Source organism: Heterocephalus glaber, unplaced genomic scaffold (assembly GCF_053883595.1).
Source record: "Heterocephalus glaber isolate CG9 unplaced genomic scaffold, H.glaber_assembly_v1.0 deba00000621, whole genome shotgun sequence".
Taxonomy (NCBI): domain Eukaryota; kingdom Metazoa; phylum Chordata; class Mammalia; order Rodentia; family Bathyergidae; genus Heterocephalus; species Heterocephalus glaber.
In genome coordinates, this window is record NW_028258153.1 from 9,818,889 (window position 1) to 9,845,648 (window position 26,760).

A 26,760-nucleotide genomic window follows, 5' to 3' on the forward strand; every position below is an offset into this window, starting at 1 on the left:
AACTTTAAAAAAATTCAAAAGCTTTTATTTAGGGAGGGACTATACTGAAGTCACAGAAAGAGGTCAGGACTCATCTACTGAGCTGAACAGTGGCAAAAGGCTTGAGGTGACTAGAGATATAACCCAGGTGTGCTGCAAGGACCGCATGTGCAGGGCACACGGAGGCGCAGTCACATCTTCCTGATGCACTGTGCTCACTTTCATTGAAAGGGCTTAGGTGGGATATTGAGTCCACACAGATGACTTTCTTTTGGTTCTCTGCTGGGTTTTTTAGTGGTAAGGAAAGAATGCAGGGCCTCATGATGCTAAGCACATATTCTATCATCAAACTACACCCCAAGTCCGGATTATGTTTATTTATGCAGTTCCAGAGAGGTGATCTCGGGCTGCTGAAGTCATGGGCAACATTTCACTAACAGAGAAGAAAGCACGCATTAGCATTATCCACAGAGGGGTCGACATGACTCACTAATCCACTAAGGTTTCAGTTCCCAGGGGATAATCTGCTGTTTGTTAGAAAGCAGACAACCAAGCTTCTTAGAAGCACTTTGAAAAGAAACCTGCTTGAGAGGAAAGCGTATGAGGGAACTCCGGAGCCCAAGGCTTAGGCCATCCTCTGGCGATCAGCTTCTCCAGTGTCCTTGCAGGTTTCCAGGTTTCCCACACGGAGTACGGTGGGGGCAGTGGAGCTCCATGAGGGAGAGGTGCTCTTGTGTTCCTCACACAGACCTTGACACATTTCAGGGTAAGAGGCTAAGTTGCAAATAAAATGCAACTACCTAAAACTATGGATCCAATTATTATGTCATGTTTTATTTTTTTATAAGGTACTTTCAAAATTTCGCACATGATTGTTCATCTACACATAAGCAAACCAAAAAGCTTTACAGGTGATAACATTAGTGGTGGAACAGCCGAAGATCCGTATGAGCCAGGACTATTCCCAACTCGTCGCAAGCCTCAATCACAACCTTGTCAGCAGTGGAACCAGAAGGAGCTGCAATGTAGGCCACTCCGCTCTGAGGGAAAAATCAGTATTGATTTTCAAAACACAACTATATGTAAAAACCTGCAGAATTCAAAATCCCCCTCCCAAAAAGCCTAAGTCAAAAATGATTCATTCAGTCAAAAGGCAAAATAGGGGCCGTTCTCCTCAGGGCCTACACCCTATTATCTGAGTGTGTACTTTTTTAACTCTACCAAATAAATCTGTCTACTTCTCTTTTTAAAAAAAGGCAAAGTACAGTAACAAGATTTGAGTTATCCACACATCAACTGGAGAAGCCAAATAATTCTATTACTGATTTATATCACATTGTCACAGCTCTGATATATAACTCTTCACAACTCACAAATCACAAGATGAATTTCTGCAATCATTCTACATGATACTCAAGTCCATGCAAATGCACATCAGTTCCTACTTACCCTTTTAGCTCTGTCAACATTATCCCGGAAGGGAAAGAAGGCATCGGAGCTGAGGGCAACCTCATTTAATTTGTCAACCCATTCCCTCTTCTCTGCCTCAGTGAGTAATCCAGGGACTTCCTCAAACAGTGCCTTCCACTTCACCAAATCTTCATCCTGCAGGGGCAAGGTGGGGGCAGCGGGGGGAGGTTAATTCCACATCACTTTTAGTTGTACCTGATAAAATTCCCAAGCCAGAAGGCACATGGCACATTTTCTGACTTCTGAATTGTAAGTAATGAAACATCTAAGGCTCATATTTTTAGAAGATCTTTGGTTTTTTAAAAAAATACTTTCATTAAGGAAGAAAAGTAATTTTAAGTTTCCCAAATAAAAACTATCATTTGACTATCTGAATCAATTTATTCCAAATATACTTTGTTCTTGAATATCTAAGTTAAATCTATTGCTTCAAAACCTATCAAAGCAAACAGAAAATGACATTCCAAATATGAGTGTTCAAAGGGATCCTCCACACCCAATCTAGGAAACAGATGACAGATATCCTAGAACTACCATTAAGTCAGCTATAGAGAAATCAAAACAAGGTTTTGGTACTTGCTAAAGTTTAAAAGTCTGAGTTCTCTTTAAAATTTAGGATGAAACCTAATTTCCAATACAACAGTGTTGGAGGTTATGTTTTAGGGGATTATGAGGGCTCGCTCGGTCCTTAGGAATGGATCAGCACCTATGCAATGGCTTGAGAGGGTGGGCATTGTTCCCACCTCATGAGGACACAGCACCTGTCCCCTCCAGAGGATGCAACAAGGTGTCAGTGTGAAAGCAGAGGTTAGCCCTTACCAGACACCAAACCTGCTGGCACCCTGACCTTGGACTTCCCAGCCTCCAGAACTATGAGAAGTGAATTTCTATTGTTTATAAATTACTCAAGTCTGTGGTACTCCATTACAGCAGCACAAACGGACAAGACACTTTACCTAAAAATATATTTCCATTTTGGTTTTAACATAGTTTTATTCTTGTTTATATGTAAAGATTCTTCCCAGACTATCAGCAGGCTTTTGCTGGATAGAACCAAACAGAAAAATCCAAGTAATAAAGTCAAAATGATAAGACACATTAAGTACTTTCAGGTTACAAGGCACATTGTGCAGCCAGCCTCCCTCTTCAACACTATGCAGCCTCCTGCTGCTGAAGGGGCAATTTAACATAGTTCACCTCTTCTGGAGACCACCAGTTTTTGACTACTAGACCTTTGTTTTCCATTCAATATTTTATTAGGCACTTGCTACGTCCAGAAACTGGGCCAAATCTTTTCCTCTGGTAGGCTCCCTGACATTTGCGATTTGAATGCTCCACACTCCTTCTTCAGAACAGAAGACATTTAAAAACAGTAAAGTAACAAGAATATATTGAGTTGTTAGTGCCACTTGTAGAAAATATCAGATAATTTGTATTTCATGTTGAATACACATCTGTCATCAGCAAGCTTCCACCTGACACTGAGAGACACTTCAAAATGGGTGAAAAAGTCCTTGTCATGAAAACCTTGTAATCCACAGGGGACGTTCAATCATATAAAACTAATCCAATGAGAATAATTTAAAAAGAGGTTTGTGGTTTCAGAAAGGGATAAAACAATGAAGTTAAATGAGACAGTACAAAACAGCAAATTGCTAAGTTTTGGTTAACAATTTTAGACAATACAGAATTTCAAGAAAAATACCTTTTTTTTCTCTGTGGTTACGTGAAAGTCTGTTACACATAAAACGGTGAACATATTAACACAGTTTGGCCAGATCTCAATGACAAGCCTTTTACCTCACCAATGGTGCCAGTCACATACTGATCAATGGCATTGGAGACTTCTGCTCTCTTCACTCCTGTTTTAAACTTCATTGACAGCACCTGTGGGTGGTGTCTAAGCCACCAACAGTTTGCCTTATCTCCTGCAAGGCGTGTACAGTGTATCCGAGACTGCTGTCCTGCTCCAATGCCAATAACCTGAGGGACACAGACATGCAATGAACACCTCTTCCGACAATGCATTCTTTTCGAAGGACATCAGCATTGAAGCCTTCATTCTTCATGGAACCTCAGGCCCAAGGACACCAGTAGCTACAACCTCCTACAACTTTGTTACTAGAGACTGACAATATTAACAGTTGGCAATAATTAAACTTCTGAAAGGGTCTTCCGGGTATCATGCTAATTAATACCTATATGCCCCAATTTGTGGGCCAAATAATTTGACAAATGCCAAGAGATAAGCTGAAGGCACCGTGAGAAGGGCTCACTGTCCTGAAGCTTGATCAAGTTCAACCATAAGTTGGGCAAGGCCTTAGTGACTAACCAGCTCAATCTTGCATTCAATGTCTTAATACAAAGAAGGAAGTTACTATCATATAGTAAGAATTATTCACTGTAGATCTTCTTCAACTTACAATGGGTTTACATCCTGACAAACTCACAGTAAGCTGAAAATATCTTAAGTCAAAAATGTACTAAATACAACTACCCTATCAAACATCATACCTCTCCGCACAGCCTACCTTCTACCTGCTGTACTTAGTCTATGCAATTAGGAAAGACCATCTAAACACATGCTTATTTTATAAAAAAGTGCTGAATACCTCATATGATTTATACTTTACCGAAAGTAAAAAACAGAATGGTAATACAGGTATATTTTCATACCATTCTAAAATCAAAATATTGTCAAGTTCAGCCACTTTAAGGTAGGACGGTCTGTATCTTGATGGTGGCAGTGATCACACAAGTGTACATTTACAAATTATATTACAAACTGTACATTTACAAATTATACCTCAATAAACCTGACTTTAAAGATCAGGTTAACTCCTAGTCTAGCAGTCTTTCTGCTTAATAGATTCTTGGTGAGACAACATAAGAGACTGGAGGTGTAGCCTGGTGGTAAAGCACTTGCTTAGCATGAACACGGCCCTGGGTTCCATCCCCAGAACTAGGGAGAAAAAAACAACATAAGATGTATATGTGAAAATATCTTGCAAGCTGCAAAAATATAGCCTGATGGGTAGCAATGCCATTCCTTTCTTCCTCTTCACCAGAAATTACCAATAGAGGCAACAGAGTGATGAAATCAGTTTTATAACAGCTATTAGCACCCCACAAATCCAAAATGTGCCAACACATTCCAGGCAAGAGGTGAATGACTGATTTTTTAGTACTTTGTTCCAAAGCTACTTCTTAATCATCATTAGTTTAACGGTCTACCAAGGTGCTGAGTAAATACTGACAAACGCAGAAGAGAAAAACTTGGCAAGTTTTCCCTTTCAAGCTGTCCAGTACCTGAGGCAGATGGATTTCTGAATATCATTTTGTAAAACAACAGTCCCCCTGGGGTGGGTCTGTCAGCTTGGTTACCTGCCCGTTCTTGGCATAGCACACGGAGTTGGACTGAGTATATTTGACAGCAATGGTGGCAACAATGAGGTCTCTGAGGGCAGATTCTGACAACTGAAACAAACACAGAGTGGTAAGCGGCATGGGGCTTTGTAAACTCATTTAATTTTAAGCTTCTTACTTGCCTGTTTATGCAACAGATCTGTAAGATAGTTATGCCACTGAAATGAGAGAGTGAAACTGTTCATGCTACACACTACCATATTTTACTAAAAGGATCAATTATTTAACATGTTTGTGGTGGACCTCCATACAATGCTCAACGTGTAATGGACTCAAACTAGTGCCATTTTGCAGCAAGGCTGGACTAAGCCTGTGTATATCATGCAAGAGATAGTACAGTGTATTCATTTGAAAACTGACAAGAATATTTTCCTGACCACAGTGCCTTTAAGTATCTGGAGACAAAATAAAACTTGTGTTTACAAGCAGTGCTGAGATAATTTTCATGGACATTAAGGACCACTGTATGCATACACACAGCCACGGCTGTTCAAAGAAAATCATGTTAGGGTCATTTTCTGCTTTGTTTAGAATGTTCTAAGTAGAAACTATTCAAAATTGCATTGTATTGTGAACTATCAGCAGAACAGTCAGTCAGTAATGTCACTGTCTTTAAAGAGATTCAGGTTGGTATGCTAGGTGGGCATAACTGCACATAACTGATAAATTAGATAACTGAAAAAACAGTAACATCATCAAAATCAAGTTTCACTTTGTGAAATACCCCTTTTTAAGAGGATGAGAAAACAAAATACAGACTGAAAGGAATATCTGAAAATTACATAATGAATAAAGAAGTAGGACCTATAACACATACCCACACCCACACCCCCCAAAAACCTAAACTTAGTGACAAAACAATAGTTTAATTAGAAAATGAGCAAATGACACTTCACCAAAAAGGATATGTGGGTGGCAAATAGAGCATATCAAAAAATGTTCAACATCATGAATTATTAGAAAGTGCAAATTCCATTAGAATATTAAGATATAACTACACATTGACCAGAATGTCTTAAAGAACAAAACAAAACAGGGACAACACCCAAAACCTCCAGAAATGGAACCACTCGTCTATTGCTGGTGGGAATATAAAATGCCATGACCACTCTGGGAAACACTTTCATAGTTTTAACTCTAAACATACAACTACTATGTCAGAAAGCAATTAATACTCGTGGTCATTCACCACAAAAACAAAAAGCTTATATTCACATAAAAAGCAGTGCATGAATGTACAATAAACAAATATTACAAAGAGAGAGAAGAGATTAGTAGTCGCCCAAGGTCAAGGCACGGTGGAAGCAGCACAGAGGAAGCCTGAATGTACAGGAGCAATGGGAGGGGTCCTGAGAATTCTGTACCTTATCTGTGTCAACTTCACGGCTGCAACACTGTTATTGCAGTTCTGCAAGATGTCAGCCTTAGGATAGGACAAAGGGTCACAGGAACCCTGACAACTGCCTGTGAACCTACAGTTTCTATTTTTTAATTTTAAAATTAAAAGTTTAATTTAAAGAAACAATTTCTTAAGAATTTATTATTGTAAGGTGCTAGTAATAAAATATATACCCTTTCTTACAAATCTTTTTATTATTTAAGTCACCACCTATAAATTTGATACCTTAGGTTACAAGAAAGGTTTGTAACAAAAGCCAGCTTCCTGGATGTGTACTTTCAGACAGAACCCAAGGATTCTGAGTTAGGATCAGGAATACAAGAAATGTGAGTGGGGTGGCAATGAGAGACTCCAACAGACTGAAGCACTATCCAAGAAAAACAGGAGCAGAGGAAACAATTGAAACATTTTCAGTATTAATACTACTCATTCCACCTGTCCAGCTCTCTCAAGACTGCAACAGTTTCAGACCTAAGAGAACTATCTTACGATTCTGAGACAGAAATGTGAACAATAATTTGCTGTAAAAGAAGAAAAGTAGACTATGAAGGAGGATAAAACTATCACTCATGTGTCTCAATTTCTGCTAAGAATCCACAGAAAGCAAGGAGAGAAGAATTTAGATAAAAGATTATGATTTTACCCTCTCTCATTACTGCAAAAAACATTCAGAGGCACAAAACCTATCAAGATTGCTAAATTATTAATCAGTCCAATGCCTACAGACCTACAAGAAAAATTTTAACAAGGGGTAAATTCTCAAGGGCTTAAAGACTCCGCCCTGCATCAATGCCTGCATGTTTATTTCAGGGTACTACTAATTCTCACAAATAAAAATGGAACAGTATCCAATAATGGATCAAAAAAAAAAATCATTCAGATGCTTAACAGACAAAACTAGCCAATAAAGACTACAGAGCTTGTTTCAGTCATTCTAGGTACAGCCTCAGGAGTGAGACCTGGGAACAAAAGTGGTTCCCTTTTGGTCTTCTGCTTCTGCTGCAGTGAATGGTGGGAGACTATTCTCTTTCAGAATAAGCCGAGAAGCTGGACCAAGTGCTAATACTCTAATTCAGAGAGCCAAAGATCCCGAGAAAAAGGAGCTGAAAGAAATGAGTCTGACAATTCATGCTTTTCCCCTTCAGGCTCTTTCCAAGCAGCTTGGAATAAACTAAGAGGTAAATAAGCCGAGCATAGTTTCTAGAAGTCTTACAGAGCTAAGGAACAAAAATGGAGTCCGAATACACCAGAGAAGAGTGTGTTTGTAGGTGCCTGGTCTCTGGCAGAACAGGGATGAACCATGAACAGATTGGTCCCCCAAACACTGAAGCCCAAATTCAAACCAGCTCGATTTCCGACAGTAGGAGGCAAGATGCTCTACTGTAACTGCTTGGCAGATATATAAATCAATTCTCTGGAAGAAAACAACAGCCCCAGGCCCCAGAATATCTCCAGGTTTTTTCAGATCCAATGATCAGCATTCAGTCAGTCATTCCAGGCACATCAACAGTTCTAGACAAAAAGGGGGTGATACCCTCAAAGTACTAAAGAAAAGTACTGTCAACATTATACCCAGAAAAATACCCTTCAAAACTGATAGCCAGTATTTTGGGACCGGGGCTATAGCTCAGTGACAGAGTGAATGCTTAACAGTCATCAAGGCCTTTATTCAATTTCCAACATATTAAAACAAACAAACAAAAAATGATATTTTGGGAAATAAATAAATGCCCATCTGTGCAACCTTTGAAAATTTCCTAACTGTACCCTATGTCACAGTTTTACAATCTTCACAGTAGAGATGGGTCACCTCCCATAGTGTGCCTGAGATTAAATGAGATAATACATTGAAAATCCCACCTCTAATCACCATTATCCTGTGAATGTGTCCCTCTTAAGATGATCTACAGCCTAAGGACAAAAACTTGTCAGCATGCTGAACCTACAGCCTGTAGGACACCTGTCCTTTTTTGCTGTTGTTGTTATAGTAAAAACATTAAAAAATAAAGCTGTATTACTTATATACATTAATAATATCGCATATTTTATATATGGCCCAACACAACTCCTCTTTATTCAATGTGGCCCAGGCAAATCAAAAAGTTAGATACTACTCTACACAAAAATATCAATCACAGCACAACTGAAACAAGCTGAATATCCATCACGGTGCATCTATACATGGGGTGTCATGTGACTTTTCAGACAAAAATGTGCATCTACATTTATGGACATGGAAACACACCTGTAGCCTCATGCATGCCAAAAAGGCAAGTTACAGAAGACATGATCCCATTTATGTATAACTGAAGATGCTTATCCCTATGGCTTGTGTACACATACAAGCAAGCTTCTGATGTGATCTCTTACTTTTTAGGCTCTCAGGCTTACCTGACAACTCAAAGATGAGCTAGCTGTTTGTACAGATAAGGGATTTAATACATGTATAAACTTATAAATAGTGAAAACACACCTACTAAAGTTACTAGCATTCAGTTCTGGTATTTTCAAACTTACATCTTTATTCTTGGTAGCCACATTGCTAAATAATGACTTGTCGATGACACCATTATTTCTCTTCTGGCTTAAATGAAGACCAAAGAGAGTTCGAACTTCATTTTCATCTGGTTTGTAAGACTGGTCCATCTAAGACACAAATTTAAAAAGCTGCATTATATTTATATTCTTCAAATATTTACATTCTGTACACAAGATTTTATTCTTAGTAAAGTTTTATCCGTTTTTCTAAAATAAATCTGTGCCATCATTTTAATGAGTATGATGCAATGGCTGGACAACAGTACTTTGCTAGGAAATTAACAGATATTAACTTACAACTTACAAATAATATATTAAAACCAATGAGTCTATCAGTATATTTCTGGTAACACTGCATTAACTAGAAGTTACTATCTACACAGTCCTTTTGGAAGGTCAGCAGATAAAACAGATTTGCTAACAAACAGGCCATGGCATAAAAATCACACTCTATTTTTCCTTATCTTTTAAAAGTCTACTGTCCAGAGTACCTAGCTAACACCTTACAAGTTAACATGGAGAAAAGAGGATTTGTAGTCTAGGTCTTTGTTACCTGGAAAGGAATTTATGTCATTTATCATCTTCCCCTCCCAAATTCTGAATTAAAAAGTAAGTTACAGGGAACATTACATGCAAGACTGCTCTCTCTCTAGATATCTCTAAACTTAACAATATTTCTTTATTTACCTTTTGGATGATCTTTGACTTGGAAAGCACTTATTCTATAATTTATAAGCAAGCCCCTGCCAACATGTTACTTCTATCTAACCTACATATTCTTGAGTTCTAAAATGTTCTTTTGTTGTATGCACTATGGCATTTCTAATGTTGGTGTGCCTTCCTATTAGCTGACGTCAAAAGAAACCTGTCCTTAGTCAAGTACAGGAGTGAGCTGCTTTACAGTCATAATCATGTGCAAGTGGAGCCAAATTCTCAGGCAAAACAGTGAGGGAGCCCCAGGGTCACCTCCAACACAACACTGTCAGGTGCTGAGAGCACCTGATGATGGGTTCAGGGTGGGTTTGGAAAGCATTTCCCATAATGCTGCATGTAACTGCTAATGGTCATACACAGTGCTCTTACAGCACCAAAAACAGAAGAATATAGTGGTAGCTAATTGTGTGGTTAAACTTACACACATGGATTAAAAACAAAAACGATATATATTTAATGTGCTATTTTCTTCTTTCCTTTAAAGGCTGACATAGAATCTGTAAACTTTAGAATTATTGGTATTTTACAGTCAAAAATACACAGTCGGTCTTCAGCATTTGTGGGTTCCATAACAACAGATTCAAACAACTACAGATCAAGGACAATTAAGAAAAAATACTGCATCTGTACTAAACACATACTGACTGTTTTCTTTGTAATTAACTCCCTGAATAATACAGTGTAGTAACTATTTACATAGCACTTAAGAGTGTGGTAGATATTATCAGTGATCTAGAGATGATTTAAAGAAAATGGGAGAGGGCTGGGGATTTAGCTCCTGTCTTGTAGGTGCAAGGTCCTGAATTCAATCCCCAGTACCCAAAACAAAAACAAAAACAAAAACAAAAACAAAACCCAAAACCAAATATATATATATGTTGGTTTGTTTGTTTTTTGGTACCAGGGATCGAACTCGGGACCTTGCACTTGCAAGGTAGGCACTGGAACCCACTGAGCTAAATCCCTGGCCCCAAATGGATGCACATGGGTTATAATAAATACTATACTATTTTATAAAAGACATATGTACCTGTGAATTTTGGTATCCACAGGGATCTTGAAACAAATCTTCCCATTGAATTTATTTAATTAGTATGGTTTATGCTCCAATTTCTAAATCCCCTGACAGTTGTAAACCCAATGCTTTTAATACTTAGCAATTTTCCCTGCCACACATCAGTTATGGTAGAAAATGTTATCAACATGAGCTGGGTTTGGTGGCCTTTGCCTGCAATCTCAGAACTTGGAAGGGTAAAGCAGAAGAATCACAAGTTCAAGGCCAGCCTATATAGTGAGAGTACTGTTTTAAAAAACAAATAAGAAGAAAAGAGGTAAGAGAGTGACAGAAAGGAAGGATGGAAAGATCTTTCCATCAAATAACATCTAACAGGGCTGGGGATTTAGCTCAGTGGTTCTGCCGCCTGCCTCACAAGCACAAGGTCCCGAGTTCGATCCCCGGTATGAAAAAACAAAACAAAACAAAACTGAAAATTAAGAGTAAAGAGACTATCCTTATCTTAAACTTCAAAATCAATAATACACAAAAACTTGCAGGATTAAAGAAACTGCAATAAAGTGGGATAAATCAGAAGGGTGTCCCCATAAAGAAAAGATTAAACATGGGAAAAAGAGACAAAAGGGGAAATTATTATAGCAAACATGAATTGCACTAACCTGAAGAACACAGTAATTTCCGTTTTTCTTTTTAGAAAGTATTTTCAAGGCTTCTTCTTCATATCCTGGGGCAATAATACCATCAGACACCTATAAGCATATTAAAGTTAATCTCTATTTAAAAAAAAAAAAACCCAGAGAATGCCTCTGAAGAATCTAGTCACAATTATCTGTCCTAAATAATGCTGTAGCACTTTCTGATTCTATCTCCAACAGATAATGCTAACGCCAAGCTTTAAAAAAATTGTCAGAATAGACTTACTCTTTACAGATGACTCTGTCTTGCTTGATGTCCCTTCAGACTCGTTTAACTAACACTATATGAGTGATTCACTGTAATTCATGTACCTCAGGAAGAAAAACCAGTTCTTTTCTTACTCCTTTCTTTAGAGGGTGGTGTTTTTCACTAGAAAGAGCACGTTTTGATCCCAGCTCTGCCAGGATCTGATTAAATGACCTAGGTGAGACATGCTTCTCAACAGCAAGACAAGAGGATCAGAGAGTTAACATCTTGTAACTAACAATACAAAAGTCACAGCTTTGCTATGACCTGTAACAATGTGAGCGCCACTGGGGTTGGAACAGTAATGGTCATGGACAGAAACATGCCCCTTTACTTTCTATTTTCTCCCCTCTATGCTGGAAGTACATTTTCTTTTTCTTTCCTGTCTCCCCAGTACCACTGAGCACCCTGAACTGTCTGGAGTATTTGTTTGGTATTCAACTGATAAGGATTAGTTTATCAAATCAGTTTACATTTTTTCCAATTATATAGTCCCTTTCAGATCTATAAAGGTTTACAGTGAAGATTCCTTATTTCATCACCACTCAAGATGGCTCTTCTTTTTGGCATTAAAATACATGCACTACAAAACTTAAAAGAATTACATTTACAAAGAAAAACTTTATCAAAATAGTCAATTCACTTTACGCATTAATTCACTAACTCTTAAAATTAATTCAAGGATTCATGTTTTCTATAAAATATGAACACCCTACATAATAAATTTAATTTACAGCTGGTACAAATATAAATATTACAAGTTACAGTTTCAATAAACACTATAAACAAAACACTTTACTACTCAGTTACACATAGATCACATTATATGAATGTCTATTAACCTCTCTGGAGATAATTTTTGCAGTTGGGACATCACAAATATCAGATAATGCAATAAAATCACCAAATGAAGACATTCTGTCAGCCCCTATAAATAAAAATGAAAATAAAGTATGCATTATACATTATACTTGCACAAAAAAGAAGTTTTAAAATTTCCATATGATCAAATGAATTCTATTTCTTTAATGTAATCTTATTCTTTACATAAGGTTTAATTAACAGATCAATCTCTTTTAATTCAAATAATCATTAGGGAAGCATTTATTAATTTTACCTTCTAGAGTAGCATTTAGCAAACTTTTTCTAAGGTCTAGGCAGTAAGTAGTTTTGAAGCTTTGTGGCCATATGGTCTCTATTGCAACTACTCAAATTATAGTTCAAAATCAGCCACTGAAAATACATGAACAAGGGCATATAGCCTTGAACCAATCAAACTGTACATATAAAACTAGGAATCTGACTGGATTCAGTCCAAGGTCCATGGTTTGCTGACCCCTACTAGATATGATAAACTGTAAGTTTCTCAAAAATCTTCCATAAACATCATAATATCCATGTTATTATTATGGTTTTGTTTTGGTACCAGAGATCGAACTCGGGACCTTGCGCTTGCGAGGCAGGTGCAGGAACTGCTGAGCTAAATCCCTGGCCCAATATCCATGTTATTAAATCCAAAAATTAGATGTTTCTAAAACATACAGAACATAAGTCTAGGGGCCAGGGATTTAGCTCAGGGTGCCAGTCACTGGCCTTGTGAGTACAAGGTCCCGAGTTCAATCCCCGGTACCAAAAACAAACAAACAAACATAAGTCTAAGTTAGTATAGAGTAATCATATAATTTTTGTCATATAAATAAGAATACATTTAATAGCCTAATCTGAAATTACATGTACCAACTTCAATGTTTCTATTTATTACATTAAAATACTAATATATTTTTATAAATAAATCTATTATGAGGCAGTCATGAACTCATTTTCAAGTATTAATAAAACAAAGTGAAGATAATTTGAAATCTAATGAAACAAAGTACATTACTATTCTATTCTATTGGGGATAAAACACTGGTTTTTCTCCTATCAGTCTGACCTCTTGCTCTTGCGTATGCCATCGATATGGGTGTGAGGGTATTGTAGAGGTCATAGACCATGCAGACTCTGGCCTCATCTTCACTGAGTGGGATTCCAACAGCAGCACCTAGTAGAAAAACCATGGAAGAATCAATAAACCTCAAACCTCAACTTGCTACTTGTCAATTCCTGTATCGAGACTTTTCAAAAAATATCTAGTCAGTGCAGTGTATTTTCTAGCACCTCTGCCAAATTAAATAAAAATCTATTTAGCCAAGTAATTAACAAAAGTCCAGTTGCAAGGGGCAGGGAATCCTCTCTGGCCTCTACAAATACAGTGCTGCTGAGGCCTGACAGCGCCTGTGCTGAAGCTGGGTCCCTTCATTACTGACTTTCTGTTCTGCTTGGTATCTCACATTTATTTCTTCCTGGCTCATACTGCTTTACCATCCAATAAATATGGAGGACCATTATGTGCTGGACCACCAACAGACCTAGTGGCATATATAGATAAATTGTAGAATTAAGAACTTAAATGCAAAAGCAAAAAGGCATGTCATATAATGGCTATAAAAAGTTATAAAATATCATAAGAACAATTTTTTAGGTTTACTAAAGTAGATCTTCAAATATGTAAAGAATATTTATTTTGGTATATAACATTAAGCCATTTCACTTTTATTTCTAAACCTTCATATTTATACTGTTAAAAAGGCCATGGGCTGATTTTTCTAGCTCATAATAATGTCACACAATTATGTATGTGTTATCAGATTTTTATCATATTACTGTGTTGATACTATTATCAATAGACTTGCCAAAGTGGCTTTATACTTGAATTTTAAAAGAAACCCCTCTGGGGCATTTTTGGGGCATTTACCTGCAGGGCTGACGTGTTTGAAAGAGGCTGCGGCAGGGAGGTTTAAAGCCTCTCTGAGTTCCTTCACCAGCTGCCAGGCGTTCAAGGCATCACACAAATTGATGAACCCAGGCGCTCCATTGAGAACTAGGTATAAAAACACACATACCCTTTACCACAAGGGGTCACGAAGGTCAGAAGTATGTTTATGTCTTAAAAAACAGAAACATATATCGAGTCTACACAAATCTCTTAATTAAGAAGCAAACAGATATGCACAAACCTGTAAGAACTCAGTGATAAAGGAAAACCAAGTAGCTGAACCTGAGCCCATTCTTAAAAAAATGCACACATGCAAGAACGCACATACACTTGGACACACACTACTACTGGAGGACCAAACAAGCAGGTCTAGAAATAAATCAGTAACAGGGGTCAAGAATGGGAGGAACTACAAGCTTAGAAATCTGCCAGGAAGCCATGTAAATTCAGTACTAAAATTAAGCAACTGTAGCAATTATAGAGACAGTATAAATGTTAAGATATAAATCATGTCAACTTACAGTTACATTACAAACTAAAGCAAGAGCTGTGGGTGGGAGGAAAGAAGAGGAAAAAAACTTGTTTTCTTCTTTAATAGCCCTGCCTAAAGCCGAACTGCAGTGACAAGAAGAAAGAGTACATCTTCAGGGATTTTGGTGTCTTTTTCAATATCATTGGCACCATTCTTAGGAGCTAATCTCTCTTGTGAATAAATACGAAGTTGGCACACAATAAGAAATACTGGGCCATCACTAATTTTAAAAAAGTGTAATTTAATTTCCTTCACATGTTATCTTGAATAGTAGAGATTTTGTAAAGTAAAACCTTGCCAATGTTTACTCAAAACCTACCACAACATTAGGCTCTGGGTACTTGGCATACATCAGTGAATAAAACAGTCCCTCCTACTCGCCCTGAAAATAAAACTGTCCTTATGGAAATTACGGGGCAAGCAAACAAGAAACAAAATGGCAAGAAATAGGAAATGACGAAAACGAAAGGTTAGGTATTTATCCAAATGAACTGAAAACTTATGTCTATACAAAAACTTTTACATGAGTGATTAGAGCAGTTTTGATCTTAACTGTCCTTCAAGTTATTTTTTTTTGTTGTTTTTTGTCCTTCAAGTTTTGATGTCCAATAGGTCAATAAACAAACTGTGGTACATCCACATATTAAAAAAATAAGAAATGAGTGGGGCACACTGGTAGTGCATGTGCTGAGGCACTAGGTTCAATCCCAACCCCACCCTCCAAAAAAGGGAAATGAGCTGTAACCCTAGGAAATTGGGTATTTTTATTTTTTCTCTTTTTTTTGGACAGGGTCTCACTGTAGTTCAGGTTGGCCTTGGACTACGTAGCCCAGGCTGGACTCAAACTCTCAGGGATCCACCTTCCTCAGCCTACCAAGTGCTGGGATTGTAAGTGTATGCTACCAGGCCTGGCTTTTATTTTCAAAATATACCTGAAGTGGTAGATCTGATGAATGTGAAGGGCTAAGGAGAGAGTATTTTAAAGTGTTGAAGTTCCAGCCCTGCTCCACTCTGTATCTCCCCAAGCAGGTGATGGAGAAGAAGGAAGCCAACAGGAAGCTGCTTCTTCCTACCACCAAAGGCGTGGGTAGACCTGTGTGCCCTGAACTTACTTTGTGTGGTCCTTGCTCTGGCTGAGGGCCTGCCCTCCTGCGTGGTGGGCCTCTAAGGCCTCCACAGCTGCAGCTCTCTCCTCTGCCCTTCGCCACTGTCCCTCCTACCATGGAGGACGGGCTCTAACAGCCCACCTCAAGAACAAAACAGGCCCAAAACTGAAAAACCCTCTCTTAATTCCACCAATCCATGGAGTCCTAATTTCTCTCTTCAAAGAATTTTCCATCGTTGTTATTTCCTAACCTTACACCTCTGTTTTCGCCCACTTCAACTAGTCTTCTAAAATTATAATTTCAAGGAAATTTTGGCTTCAGTGTTTTGGGTGTACTGGGGATTAAATCCAGGGAGCACTGAGCTATATCCCCAGTCCTTCTTTACTTTACTGTAAAGTGCTTCTTTTATGACTCCCCAAATAGTCCCTTTTCTATCCTAAATGACATTCCAACCCACTGGAATTCTCCAGATTGTCATATGGCTCCTCCTTGCTTTGCCGACCAACTGGAAAAGCACCCCAAAGCTTCGCCTTGATGCTCTGCTATGAAACTCGGACCATCTCACCCTGGCCCACGTCTTTAGAAAATTTATATGACAAAGACAGCCCAAGCTGTACCTCCAACCTGATCTCGCTTCACACCTACAGATTACCTCAACATCTGTGCTCACAATTCCAACTGACATCTCAATTTTGGATGGCTACAAATAGCATTATGTAATTTACTTTACTTTCTGAATGTAAACCACATTAGATACAATACAGATAAAGATATACACGCATCCAGGTACAGCCAACTGCGCCACAATACACTCAAGATTTTACCTGTGATGGGAAGCCTGGGCTTCAGCGTGTACAGCTGGGCGGGGGTCTGATGAGGGTTCATACCATATCTCAAGGGCATCTGAGAGACTCCTTTACTGTACTGTTTCCTGAAGTAATCTGAAATGGCTTCATCATACTGTGCCGTGTGAGTGAATGCCTACAAAAAGTATAAAGTTTTATGAGACACTAGCAGCAGGGACAAGATGGTTTTAGGTACACAGAAAACTATATGCCCTGGTCATGTGTATACTCACACACAAAAGCCACCAAATAACACAGCGAATTATCTCTTGCAACTCTTTCACTCTTTTTCACAGAATATTCCTATACTATTTGGTCTCTCCAGGCAGGCAGAGATACAGGAGGTGATGGAATCCAGCCAGAACTCAATACTGTTTGGCTTGGCCAACACTGCACAGGACAGAAGTGACTACACAAAGTGTGCCCCACCTTCAAGGCTAACTGGCGTCGGGTCTCCAAGGAGGTGTCCTTACTGTCAGAGCTCTGCATCTCTGTGGACACCGCTGCATAGTCTTCTGGCTCACACACCACTGTCACCCGAGAGTGGTTTTTGGCTGCAGCTCTCAGCAATGTTACTCCACCTTTGAAGGACAAAAAATGTTGTATTTTATTATCAATTGATGAATCTCTTTCAAATACAGTCATGGTGCACACACTTCCACTTTAAGTCCTCCTGTAAAAAAGGAAATAAATATGGAAAAAATCATCCAGATGACTCATTAAAAAAATAAATAGCTTGGGCTAGGACTACAGTGCCAAAGTGCTTGCTTAACATATGAAAGGTTCTGGGTTCAATCCTGGGGGAGGAGGCTTATAAAATACAGATGAATTATAATCATTCTGAAATAGGATCTAGGAGAAATGATTATTTTTTGTTTCAATAATGAAAATCAAAAGGAAGTCTCATTAGAATTTTAAATAACCCCCTCCTCTGTTAGTCTCAAAATAGTTTTGCTAACTTACCAATATCAATTTGCTCCACAGCGTTCTCAACAGTCACGTCTGGAGAGGCCACTGTCTTCACAAAGGGATAGAGATTACAGGCAACGACTCTAAAACCAAGGGGAATTCAACCGTCATTCAAAACTCAGCTTATATGGCTTATAACTAGGAAAAAAGGAGTCAGCACTATGTATGTGACCAAAACCATAAAAGATCTAAAATATAAACTGGGAAAGAAATCAAGATGCACAAGCTTAAATACTGCATGGGTTCTCTCATAGGAGAAATATAAACAGATGATAGATAACAGGAAACAGGGAGGCAAATCTTTTGCAAATCGGAAGGGGACCAAGAGATAAAGGAGGAGGCAGGGAGACCAAGGGAAGGGGACATAAAAGATGTTATGTCCATGTACCATCTCCCTACAATTAATGAAATCATTATGTACTGCAAACATGAAATAAGTAAAAATGAATAAAGTCAAATATGAACTGTGTGACTGACATTTTAGAAGTGTAAAAAGTTGTGTGCAAAAGCCTGGGTGTTCTACACCTGCAGAGCACAGGTCCTTTACTCAGCAGGTGCTCTGGGTCTCTCCAAACCATATGCAATACTGCTACTCAAGTAACTTTAGCTGCCTGCCACTATCACACCATCAAAACTGTGAAACATTTTTAATAGAAATAAGAACTAGAAGATGACAGATAACACCTTTATTTCAGGTTAGAACACTATTATCTAGGATATTTTAAATTAGATTCTTTACCCACAAATTGTGTGCAATGATGAAAACCAATGGAGCATTCTAACAATAAATTATTTGTTTATTTTATCTTCAGAGAGGTCATAAGAGACATCATAAATGGGATAGTAACAGGGAGGTCAAAAGAATAATTTAAAATACAGAACAGATCTAAATTAACTAGTGAATAGAGTCCGACTCCCAGGGATACAAACTATGGCGCTCTGTGGGCAGGCTTCCAGCTTCCAAGCTGAAGAGGGGCCTGCTCAGTTCATCCTATTGGCCTATGACCCTGATAACAGTCAGACAAATGTGTCACAAAAAAGCTAGAGAATACCATTTCTCATCCACACTGACACAAAAATCCACAAAAATACTAGCAAATGGAAACTAGAAAAAATATGAAAAGAATTAAATATCACAGCCAAACAGGGGTTTAATGCCTTGAATGTACAGCTAGTTTAACATCCAAATATCAACTAATAAAATGTCATCAGAATAGTCTGATATGGTGGTGCACACCTATAATCCCAGCACTTGGCAGGCTGAGGCAAGAAGGTCGCTGTGAGTTCAAGACCACCCTGAACTATACAGTGAGACCCTGTCTCAAAAAACTAATAAATAAATAAATAATCAGAATAAAGAAAAAAACCACCTGATCACCGCAACAGATAAATAAAAAGTGTCTGACAAAATTCAATATTCATTCATGATAAAGAAAAACACTCAACAAATTAAGACTAGCAGGGAACTTCTTCAACATAATGAAATTTGAAAAAAATAACTCTGGCTAGTAACACCATAATGATGAAAGGCTGAATACTTTCCCTCTAAGATCAGGAACAGAATGTCCACTCTTAGCATTTCCATCCAATATCGTGCTAGACATTCCAGCCAGGGAAATTTGCAAAGAAAGAATGCGATAGAATTGAGAAGAAAGAAGCGAATGTCTATACACAGGTGACATGAAGTTATACACAGAAAATCCCAAAGAGCTTACAAGAAAACCCATTAGTACTAATAAATGAGTTCAACAAGGGAAGGGATATAAGCTCGATATACAAAAATCAATTGTACTAGTACACATTTGCAAGGAATAATCAGAAAATAAAATTAAGAAAACAATTCCACTTACAACAGCACCAGAAAGGATATTTTATAAATAAGTTCCATAAATATATAAAACTTGTATACTAAAAAATAAAACAATGTTGAAAGAAACCAAAGAAAACAGAAATACATGGGAACTTTCCACATTCATGGGTTGGAAGACTTAGTATTATTAAAATAGCAATATTCTCCAAATTGATCTATGGATTCAAATACCTAGGAAAACTCCAACTGCTTCTTTTGCAAAATGAGCAAACTGATCCTAAAAATCACATAGAAATGCAAGGTCCCTGAATTGCAAAATAATCTTTAATAAGAAAAACAAAGTTGGAATAACTCAACAGTTCTTGATTTCAAAATTTCTGCTGAGCAACAGTAGTGCCGGCATAATGAGACATACAGACAAGGTTGCCAACACCATTCAAGGAAAAATAGACTTTTCAACAAATGATGGTGTGACAGGGCCAGGTATTTAGTTCAGTGGCCCCATGGCTTCCTTGCAGGCACCAAGGACCTGAGTTCGATCCCCAGTACTGGAAAAAAAAAAAAAGGATGGTATGACTGGTATGACAACTGGACAGCCACATACAGAAAAATAAAGTTTGACCCCTACCTCACACCTATGTATAAAAATTAACTTTAAATGTATAAAAGACCCAAATTTAAGAGTTAAAATTACAAACTCCTTAAAAGAAAGCAGGCAAAAATCTTCATCATCCATGATTAGGCAATGATTTCTTAGCTGTGACATCAAAAGTTCAAGCAATAAAAGAAAGAAATTGGACATCGTAAATTAAAAACTTTTTTTTTTGGTACCGGAGGTTGAACTCGGGTCCTTGCACTTGCAAGGCAGGTGGCGGAACCACTGAGCTAAATCCCTTGCCCAATTAAAAACTTTTATGGTGGTCAAAGGACATCACCAAAAAGGGAAAATACAGTACACAGAATAACATGCTACGTAAACATGCTTTAAAAACATGCTATGTAAAAAAAAGTAAATAACAAAGGACCCATTCGAGGAGGCAGACGCAGGAGGAATCACAAGTTTGAGCCCAGCCTGGGCAACTTAATGACTTAGCAAAAACCTGTCTCAAAAAAAAAAGGCTGGGGAAATAGCTCAGTGCAAAGGCCTTAGGTACTGGGTTCAGTCTCTAACACAGGGAAAAAGCATATTTCAGTATAAGAAAATCCACTGAGTCAGAAAGTAGCTCAGTGGTACCAAGGGTGGAAGGTGTTGAAGGAAATGCTAAAGAATGAAGTTTGTTTAAATACAGAACTCCATGACATCTATTCCACTGTTGGTACATCCTGAAGGAATCAGTCTACACACTGTAGGGTTACCTGCACACCTGTATTTACTGCAGCACAAATCACAACAGCCAAGATATAGAAAAAGCCTAGGCGCCCATCAATAGAGGAATGAATAAAGAAAATGTTTTCCATGTACAAAATGGAATATTATTCAGCCACAATGAAGAATAAAATCATTCACAGGATACAGGTGGAACTAGAGGCCATCATGTCAAGTGAAATAAATCAGGCTCAAAAAAGACAGTAATAGGTCCCTAATATATGGAATCTAAGTAAAACAAAACAAAAATATGAAAGTAGAAGGGAGATTATTAAATAAGATGGGGAAAAGGGAGAGAAGTATAAGGGAGGTAACAGGAAGGACATATATTATCAAGATACGTTATACACAAGGATGAAAATGCCACAATGAAACTCACTATTTTGTAAAATTCATACACACTAATAAAAATATGTATTAATAAAAGAGAATATAGTCTTTTGGGGGGGAGGGTAACGCTGAATATGTTCTAATATCGAATGTGGTAATAGCTGCACAACATCTGTGAATATACTAAAGACCACTGAATTATACATTGTAAATTGGTGAATTTTTGGATATGTAAATTATACCTCAATAAACCTGTTATATATTTAGTGATACCTCGATTGTCAAACAGCTCCAAACTTGAACTGTGTTGCCGAGGACACAAAGGGTGACGGTTCAATTGAAGTGCCGCTCTCTCCCAGGCAAGACATAGTGCTTTTGTTAGTGCATTAAAACATTCAAAATTGTGTGGGTTTTTTTGCACTTTATTCGCATAAAATATAGTAATTATGGCTCCAAAGAAAGTGATACCAGCAATAAAGCTAAGGGGAAAACTGTGAGAACCATGATAATGAAATCATTGCAAAATTTGTTAAAGTCCTTGAAAAATGAATTTATAAGTGTAATTTTTGGGGATCAGAACCAATTATTTGGTTTTCCATTATTTTTTATGGGAAAAATACATTCAGTTCTCGAATTTTTTGGTGTTTGAACAGAAATTCGATATGAATTGAGTTTAACAAAGTATTGCTGTACTTAAAAGTAGCAATCAGTATCTTTATGATAATAACTAAGTCAGTTGTAACAAAATTTAGATCATAACTTCCTAAATAAACAAAGATTAGGAGCTAGGGCTCTATTTCAGAGACAGTACTTCCCTAGCAAATGTGAGGCCCTGGGTTCAACATCAAACAATGAAAAAGAAAGGACGTATGAGTTTAAATTATATATATTTGGATGCAAAATGCAAACCTGCCAAAATCAGAAGGCTTATACATGTTGAATGCTACACAAAAGGGATTCAGTAAAGCTTTACAGTCACTAAAAACAGAGGGGGAAGGAGAGGAGCAATAGGTTTGGCATATTCTTTGCTTTTCTTCCTTAATGTGCTAAAATTTTAATTTGAAATTTTTACCTTATAAGATTGAAATCAAGCTTGGCCATGTCAGCATTATCTTCTGGGATATTACGAGCCAGGATTCCTAATATAACAAAGTTAAATCAAGTATTAATTAAAAAAAATAAGAGTTCTTCCAATAGTCCTATCAACCCAGTAAAGCCTTCTCATATTCATAACTAAAGAATACAGAATACGGAGTTGAAAAGTTAGCAAACAAAAAATTAGCAGCAATGGATATATTTAAAAATCTTTTGCATCAGTACATAATTCCCTTTTATTGAACAACAAAAAATATAAAAGGAATTTTTGCAAAACTCTTGAGAGTCCATCACTGTCTGTATATCCATAAATCAATGGTTTGTCTGGTGATCCTTCGCCATTCAGCCTTTATTCGCTGCATTTTACTGCAATTGGCAGATTAGCAATACTATATACTTACTGCTCACCACTTTATGTGGAATTTGCTGTGTTAGACAAATGTACACATGTAAAGCATGTAGCAAAATTTCTTTATAAATTCAGTTACATTGTGATACTTTATCCTGTGAAATTTACTAAAAGTCTAAGCTTTATACTATAAAATCTAAATACTTTCACTAAGGGCAACAGAAACACACACTAATTTAGTTAAATTAGTTATTAGGTCAAGACTACCAGGAAGCAGAAGAAAACCATGTGCATCCATCATGTAATAAAGCAAACCAGATTTTAAACAGGTACTAACTTTGACAGCAAATGTGACAAAGCCAATATAAATTTAGAAATAAACTTTTTTTGAGCTTAGGAGTTTTCTTCTGCCTCCTTTGTTTTAGGAAGTTAACTAAAATATTCCTAAAAACCACTGACTGTTTTAAACTGAAGATACCACCAACTTACCAGCATGGACTGCAGGATGCAAGGTTTTCACACGACCCCCTAACATTTCAGGAAATCCTGTTAGCTCGGAGACGTCTCTGCAAATGAACAGAATATTACCACTGTTTCTGAACTGACATTTTACATCATTCAAAACATCTTTCCTCAAGCCTACTCTTCTCATTGCAAGAAATTTTTTTTTAAAGAACCTGAACAAAAAATTATTCTAGCTTACGGTTTTTCACTACATTTGATTTCTTACATAAGTAAAATTTTATTTACTTTTCAAAAAACCATACTTTCTTTCCCTCCCTCCCTTCCTTCTTAACACTGTCTCACTACATAGTCCAGGTTGGCCACAAACTTTTGATCTTCCTACCGCAGTCTCCTGAGTGCTAGGATTATAAGGGTGGACCACCAATGCCCACCTCACGTTTACTATATTTTCTAACTAACTGATTGTGACTGGGAGAATTGATACGTATTAAAGCATTGGTTTACAACTGTCAAGGAATTTAGAAATGGAGTCATAGATTGTACTAAATAAATAGTATTAAGAAATAAAGTCAAATGAGAAGCAACTTGGCAGTATATAACAAAATGCATTAAAAATATCTTTATACCAGGAAATATCCAAAGTAGAACTAAGAATTTAATTTTATGATTAAATAGCATAAAGTGAAAAATCAAATTGGTGGGAAAAGAAGACTGCTTAGTAAAGTGGTAACTGTTTAACTCCATGCAAAAATAAATTGCTGATGAATCAAAGGTTTAAGCATTTTAGAAAACCATGTTGAGAACCAAAATTAAGTATACGGGGAACATTTATAGACTCATAGCATTAAACTGAAATTACGTAAATTAAAAAAATCTTTTACACAGAAAACAAAGGGAATGGGCATCACAGAATAGGATTAAGGGCCAAATGAAAAACAATACCTAATATTAATCCGTATCATCAAACTGACATCCACAAAGTTGCACCCAGGAACATCCTCTAATGGAATTTGTTGGGGAAAAATGCTCATAATACATAAGCAAAAAAAGCAGGACTCAAAATTCTATCTTCTATGTCAGTTCTGAAATAATGTGTAGGCTTATAAAAACACTGGAAATACATTCATATGCTAGCTTTACGCATTTTCCAAATTTTTTACAATTAACATAATAGCCTTTATTGGAAGAAATTAATAAACATTTTACTACAGCAAATTTGGCTAAAAGGACACAGAATTTCCTGGGTTGACTTGCCTATCAAAGAGGGTCACTTGCAGATGAATTGCACTTAGCCAAGGTCACACGCAGTTCTAATGGTCATCTGTCAAACTGGTGACACATGGTTTCAAATCCCAAATTCCCTTCTGAGGAATTCAGGAATTAAAATCTGGTTCCTCTAATTAAAGACAATTGCTTAAAACTTCAAATGGCAAGTTTATTCTTAATAAATGCTAACGGTAATTCAAAAGCTTGTTACTCTTTTGTACTTAAAAATTTGTATGTAATAGCTAGTCTTCCAAATTAATTCTCCATATGATCACTGGTATGTACTTACTGATTAAATCTCATTTACCACACAAGGCAATGGTTAACTTCATGGGATACATGATATTAGGCAAGTGACTTCATTTCTTTTTTTCATTTTCGTGGTGCTGGGGATCAAACCTATGGCCCTGTATAAGACAGGCAAGTGCTCAAATACTGAGCTACAGCAACCCCCTACTTAAGTTCTTTGTGCTTCAGTTTCCTTCCCTACCCAATCGGGACAATACTACCTATAGTAAAACTTTATTGTGAGGACTTATGATTAATATATGTAACAATCCTTCCCACTTTATACTCCATTCAGTGAACTTCACAGTGTTGGGCTCTAAACAAATCATTCATAGTAAACATTTTTACCATTTAAGGAGAGAACACTATCCCAATTTTTAAAAAAGATAACACAATAATGGGGATAAGTGAGGAGTGGGCAGAGGGTAGTATTTAAATTGGATGATACACAACATAAGAACTCATTACATGTTTCTGGTTTTGATGATGCCTGCTTCCATAACACAAAATTATTGTGAGAAAAGATAAAAGGAGACCACAGGTGAGAATTTTGCTTAATTTGAAGAAAGTTCCAACTACAACAGTAGACTCCACCTTGGCCTAATGGGAAGAACCTGGGTCTAGACTAGATTTTCATCTTGCTTCAATTCTGTGATTCTCATAGGGTTTCCAGGAGAACCATGTCACAGACAAGATGCGAAAGAAACTTGAGAAATAAAAAGTGTTAAATAAACTAAGGCATTCTCGCCACCTGAACTTGTCAAATCTAGGGAAGCTACGCACTGTTCACATAAAGCAGAATTACATGAACAAAAGGTGGATAATCTACCTCTAGATGGACCTGGAGGGCAAGAAGTCTTCCACATAGCAACTAGGCAGAGAGACCTTTCATCCCTTTTCTAAAATGTATCTCGGGGGTGGGTTTGTCCTTCCTCTGAACTCTTGCTGCAGTTTATTATAGCTGTGCTATGGCCTTTTTCATTTTCTATCTTTCAGTAGTTACTCCCTCTCCATCCAGAAAGCCAGCTCCTCGAGGTCAGGAATGCCTTCCTCATTTATCTGGGGTGCATCCCTTTCTTCCCATCCGAAGTCATGAACAGCTTGTGAACAAGAGAATCAATGACTTGGACCTTCCTATGGTTATGAGAGGTGCTAAGGGAAGACAGGCAGATGTGACTCTTCATGATGTAAACCGTTTTATTAAACAGCCAGTTAAAGGAGACTATATGAATCATAACTTTTGTGTTTGTTGTGCAGAACAGATGGCCCACGTGACTTAATGTGTAAAGGAAGTGGCTAAAAACCAGGGTTCTAAATTGAGGACCACCCACCCTCAATTCTGCAAACTTGTACAGAAGCTGCTAAACCTCTCCGAACCTCGTTTTCCTCTTCCTCAAATTTGAGTAAGGGGTGTGCCAACCTCACAGCGCTCCGGGGAGGGGTATAAGGCACGTATTTAACTCAGAATACCTGCATTACATCACTTTCTGGTTTTAATGTGACCACTTTCTGCCTGGACTTACCTTAAAAACTAAGCTCTACCTTACCTGACTGCCAGGCCAGCATCTCTGAGAGCTTTAGCAGTTCCTCCGGAAGCGACCAGATTCAAACCCAAAGACGTTAGATTTCTGGCAAATTCCACAAGGCCAGTTTTGTCAGAGACACTAAAGAGGGCTGAAAGAGAAGACATTTGTTCTAGTTACTCGCACAACGCGACACTGCGCTCTCCAAGGCCTGGGGAGGGGACTCTCGAACTGCAAGGCCTGCAGCCGGGCGCACAGGTCCCAAGCCCACGGGGAGGCCTGCCCGGGTCTGCTCCGGCGAGCAGCACAGGCCGGGCCGGGCGGACCACAGGCGCCTTTGCGGGCGCGGGTCTCCGCGAGGGCCTCACCGAGCTGGCCGGGAGCCATAGCTGCAGGCGCGGGGTCCGGGAGAGCGCGGCGATAGCGGCGACACCACGTGCAGAGTGGGACTCTGGGGCCGCGGCCCGTCAGCGCAGGAAGCAGGTGGGCGGGGAGGCATCCCGGACTGTCACGTGACC

The 26,760-nt window shown here is 37.9% G+C and overlaps 1 protein-coding gene across 1 annotated transcript; it reads right to left on the bottom strand.

Annotated features, from left to right (window-relative positions):
• Nucleotides 1-26,760, bottom strand: Atic (5-aminoimidazole-4-carboxamide ribonucleotide formyltransferase/IMP cyclohydrolase). Its single transcript, XM_004851101.3, has 16 exons — nt 26,611-26,760; nt 26,267-26,393; nt 23,190-23,266; nt 22,329-22,395; nt 17,745-17,833; nt 17,211-17,362; nt 16,761-16,917; nt 14,278-14,403; nt 13,417-13,524; nt 12,326-12,411; nt 11,201-11,290; nt 8,792-8,920; nt 4,834-4,926; nt 3,250-3,432; nt 1,429-1,584; nt 1-1,019 (listed from the first exon to the last, which is right to left on the bottom strand). Exons 1-16 carry the CDS (start codon nt 26,627-26,629, stop codon nt 900-902), a joined length of 1,779 nt encoding a protein of 592 aa, XP_004851158.1. The 5' UTR covers nt 26,630-26,760; the 3' UTR covers nt 1-899.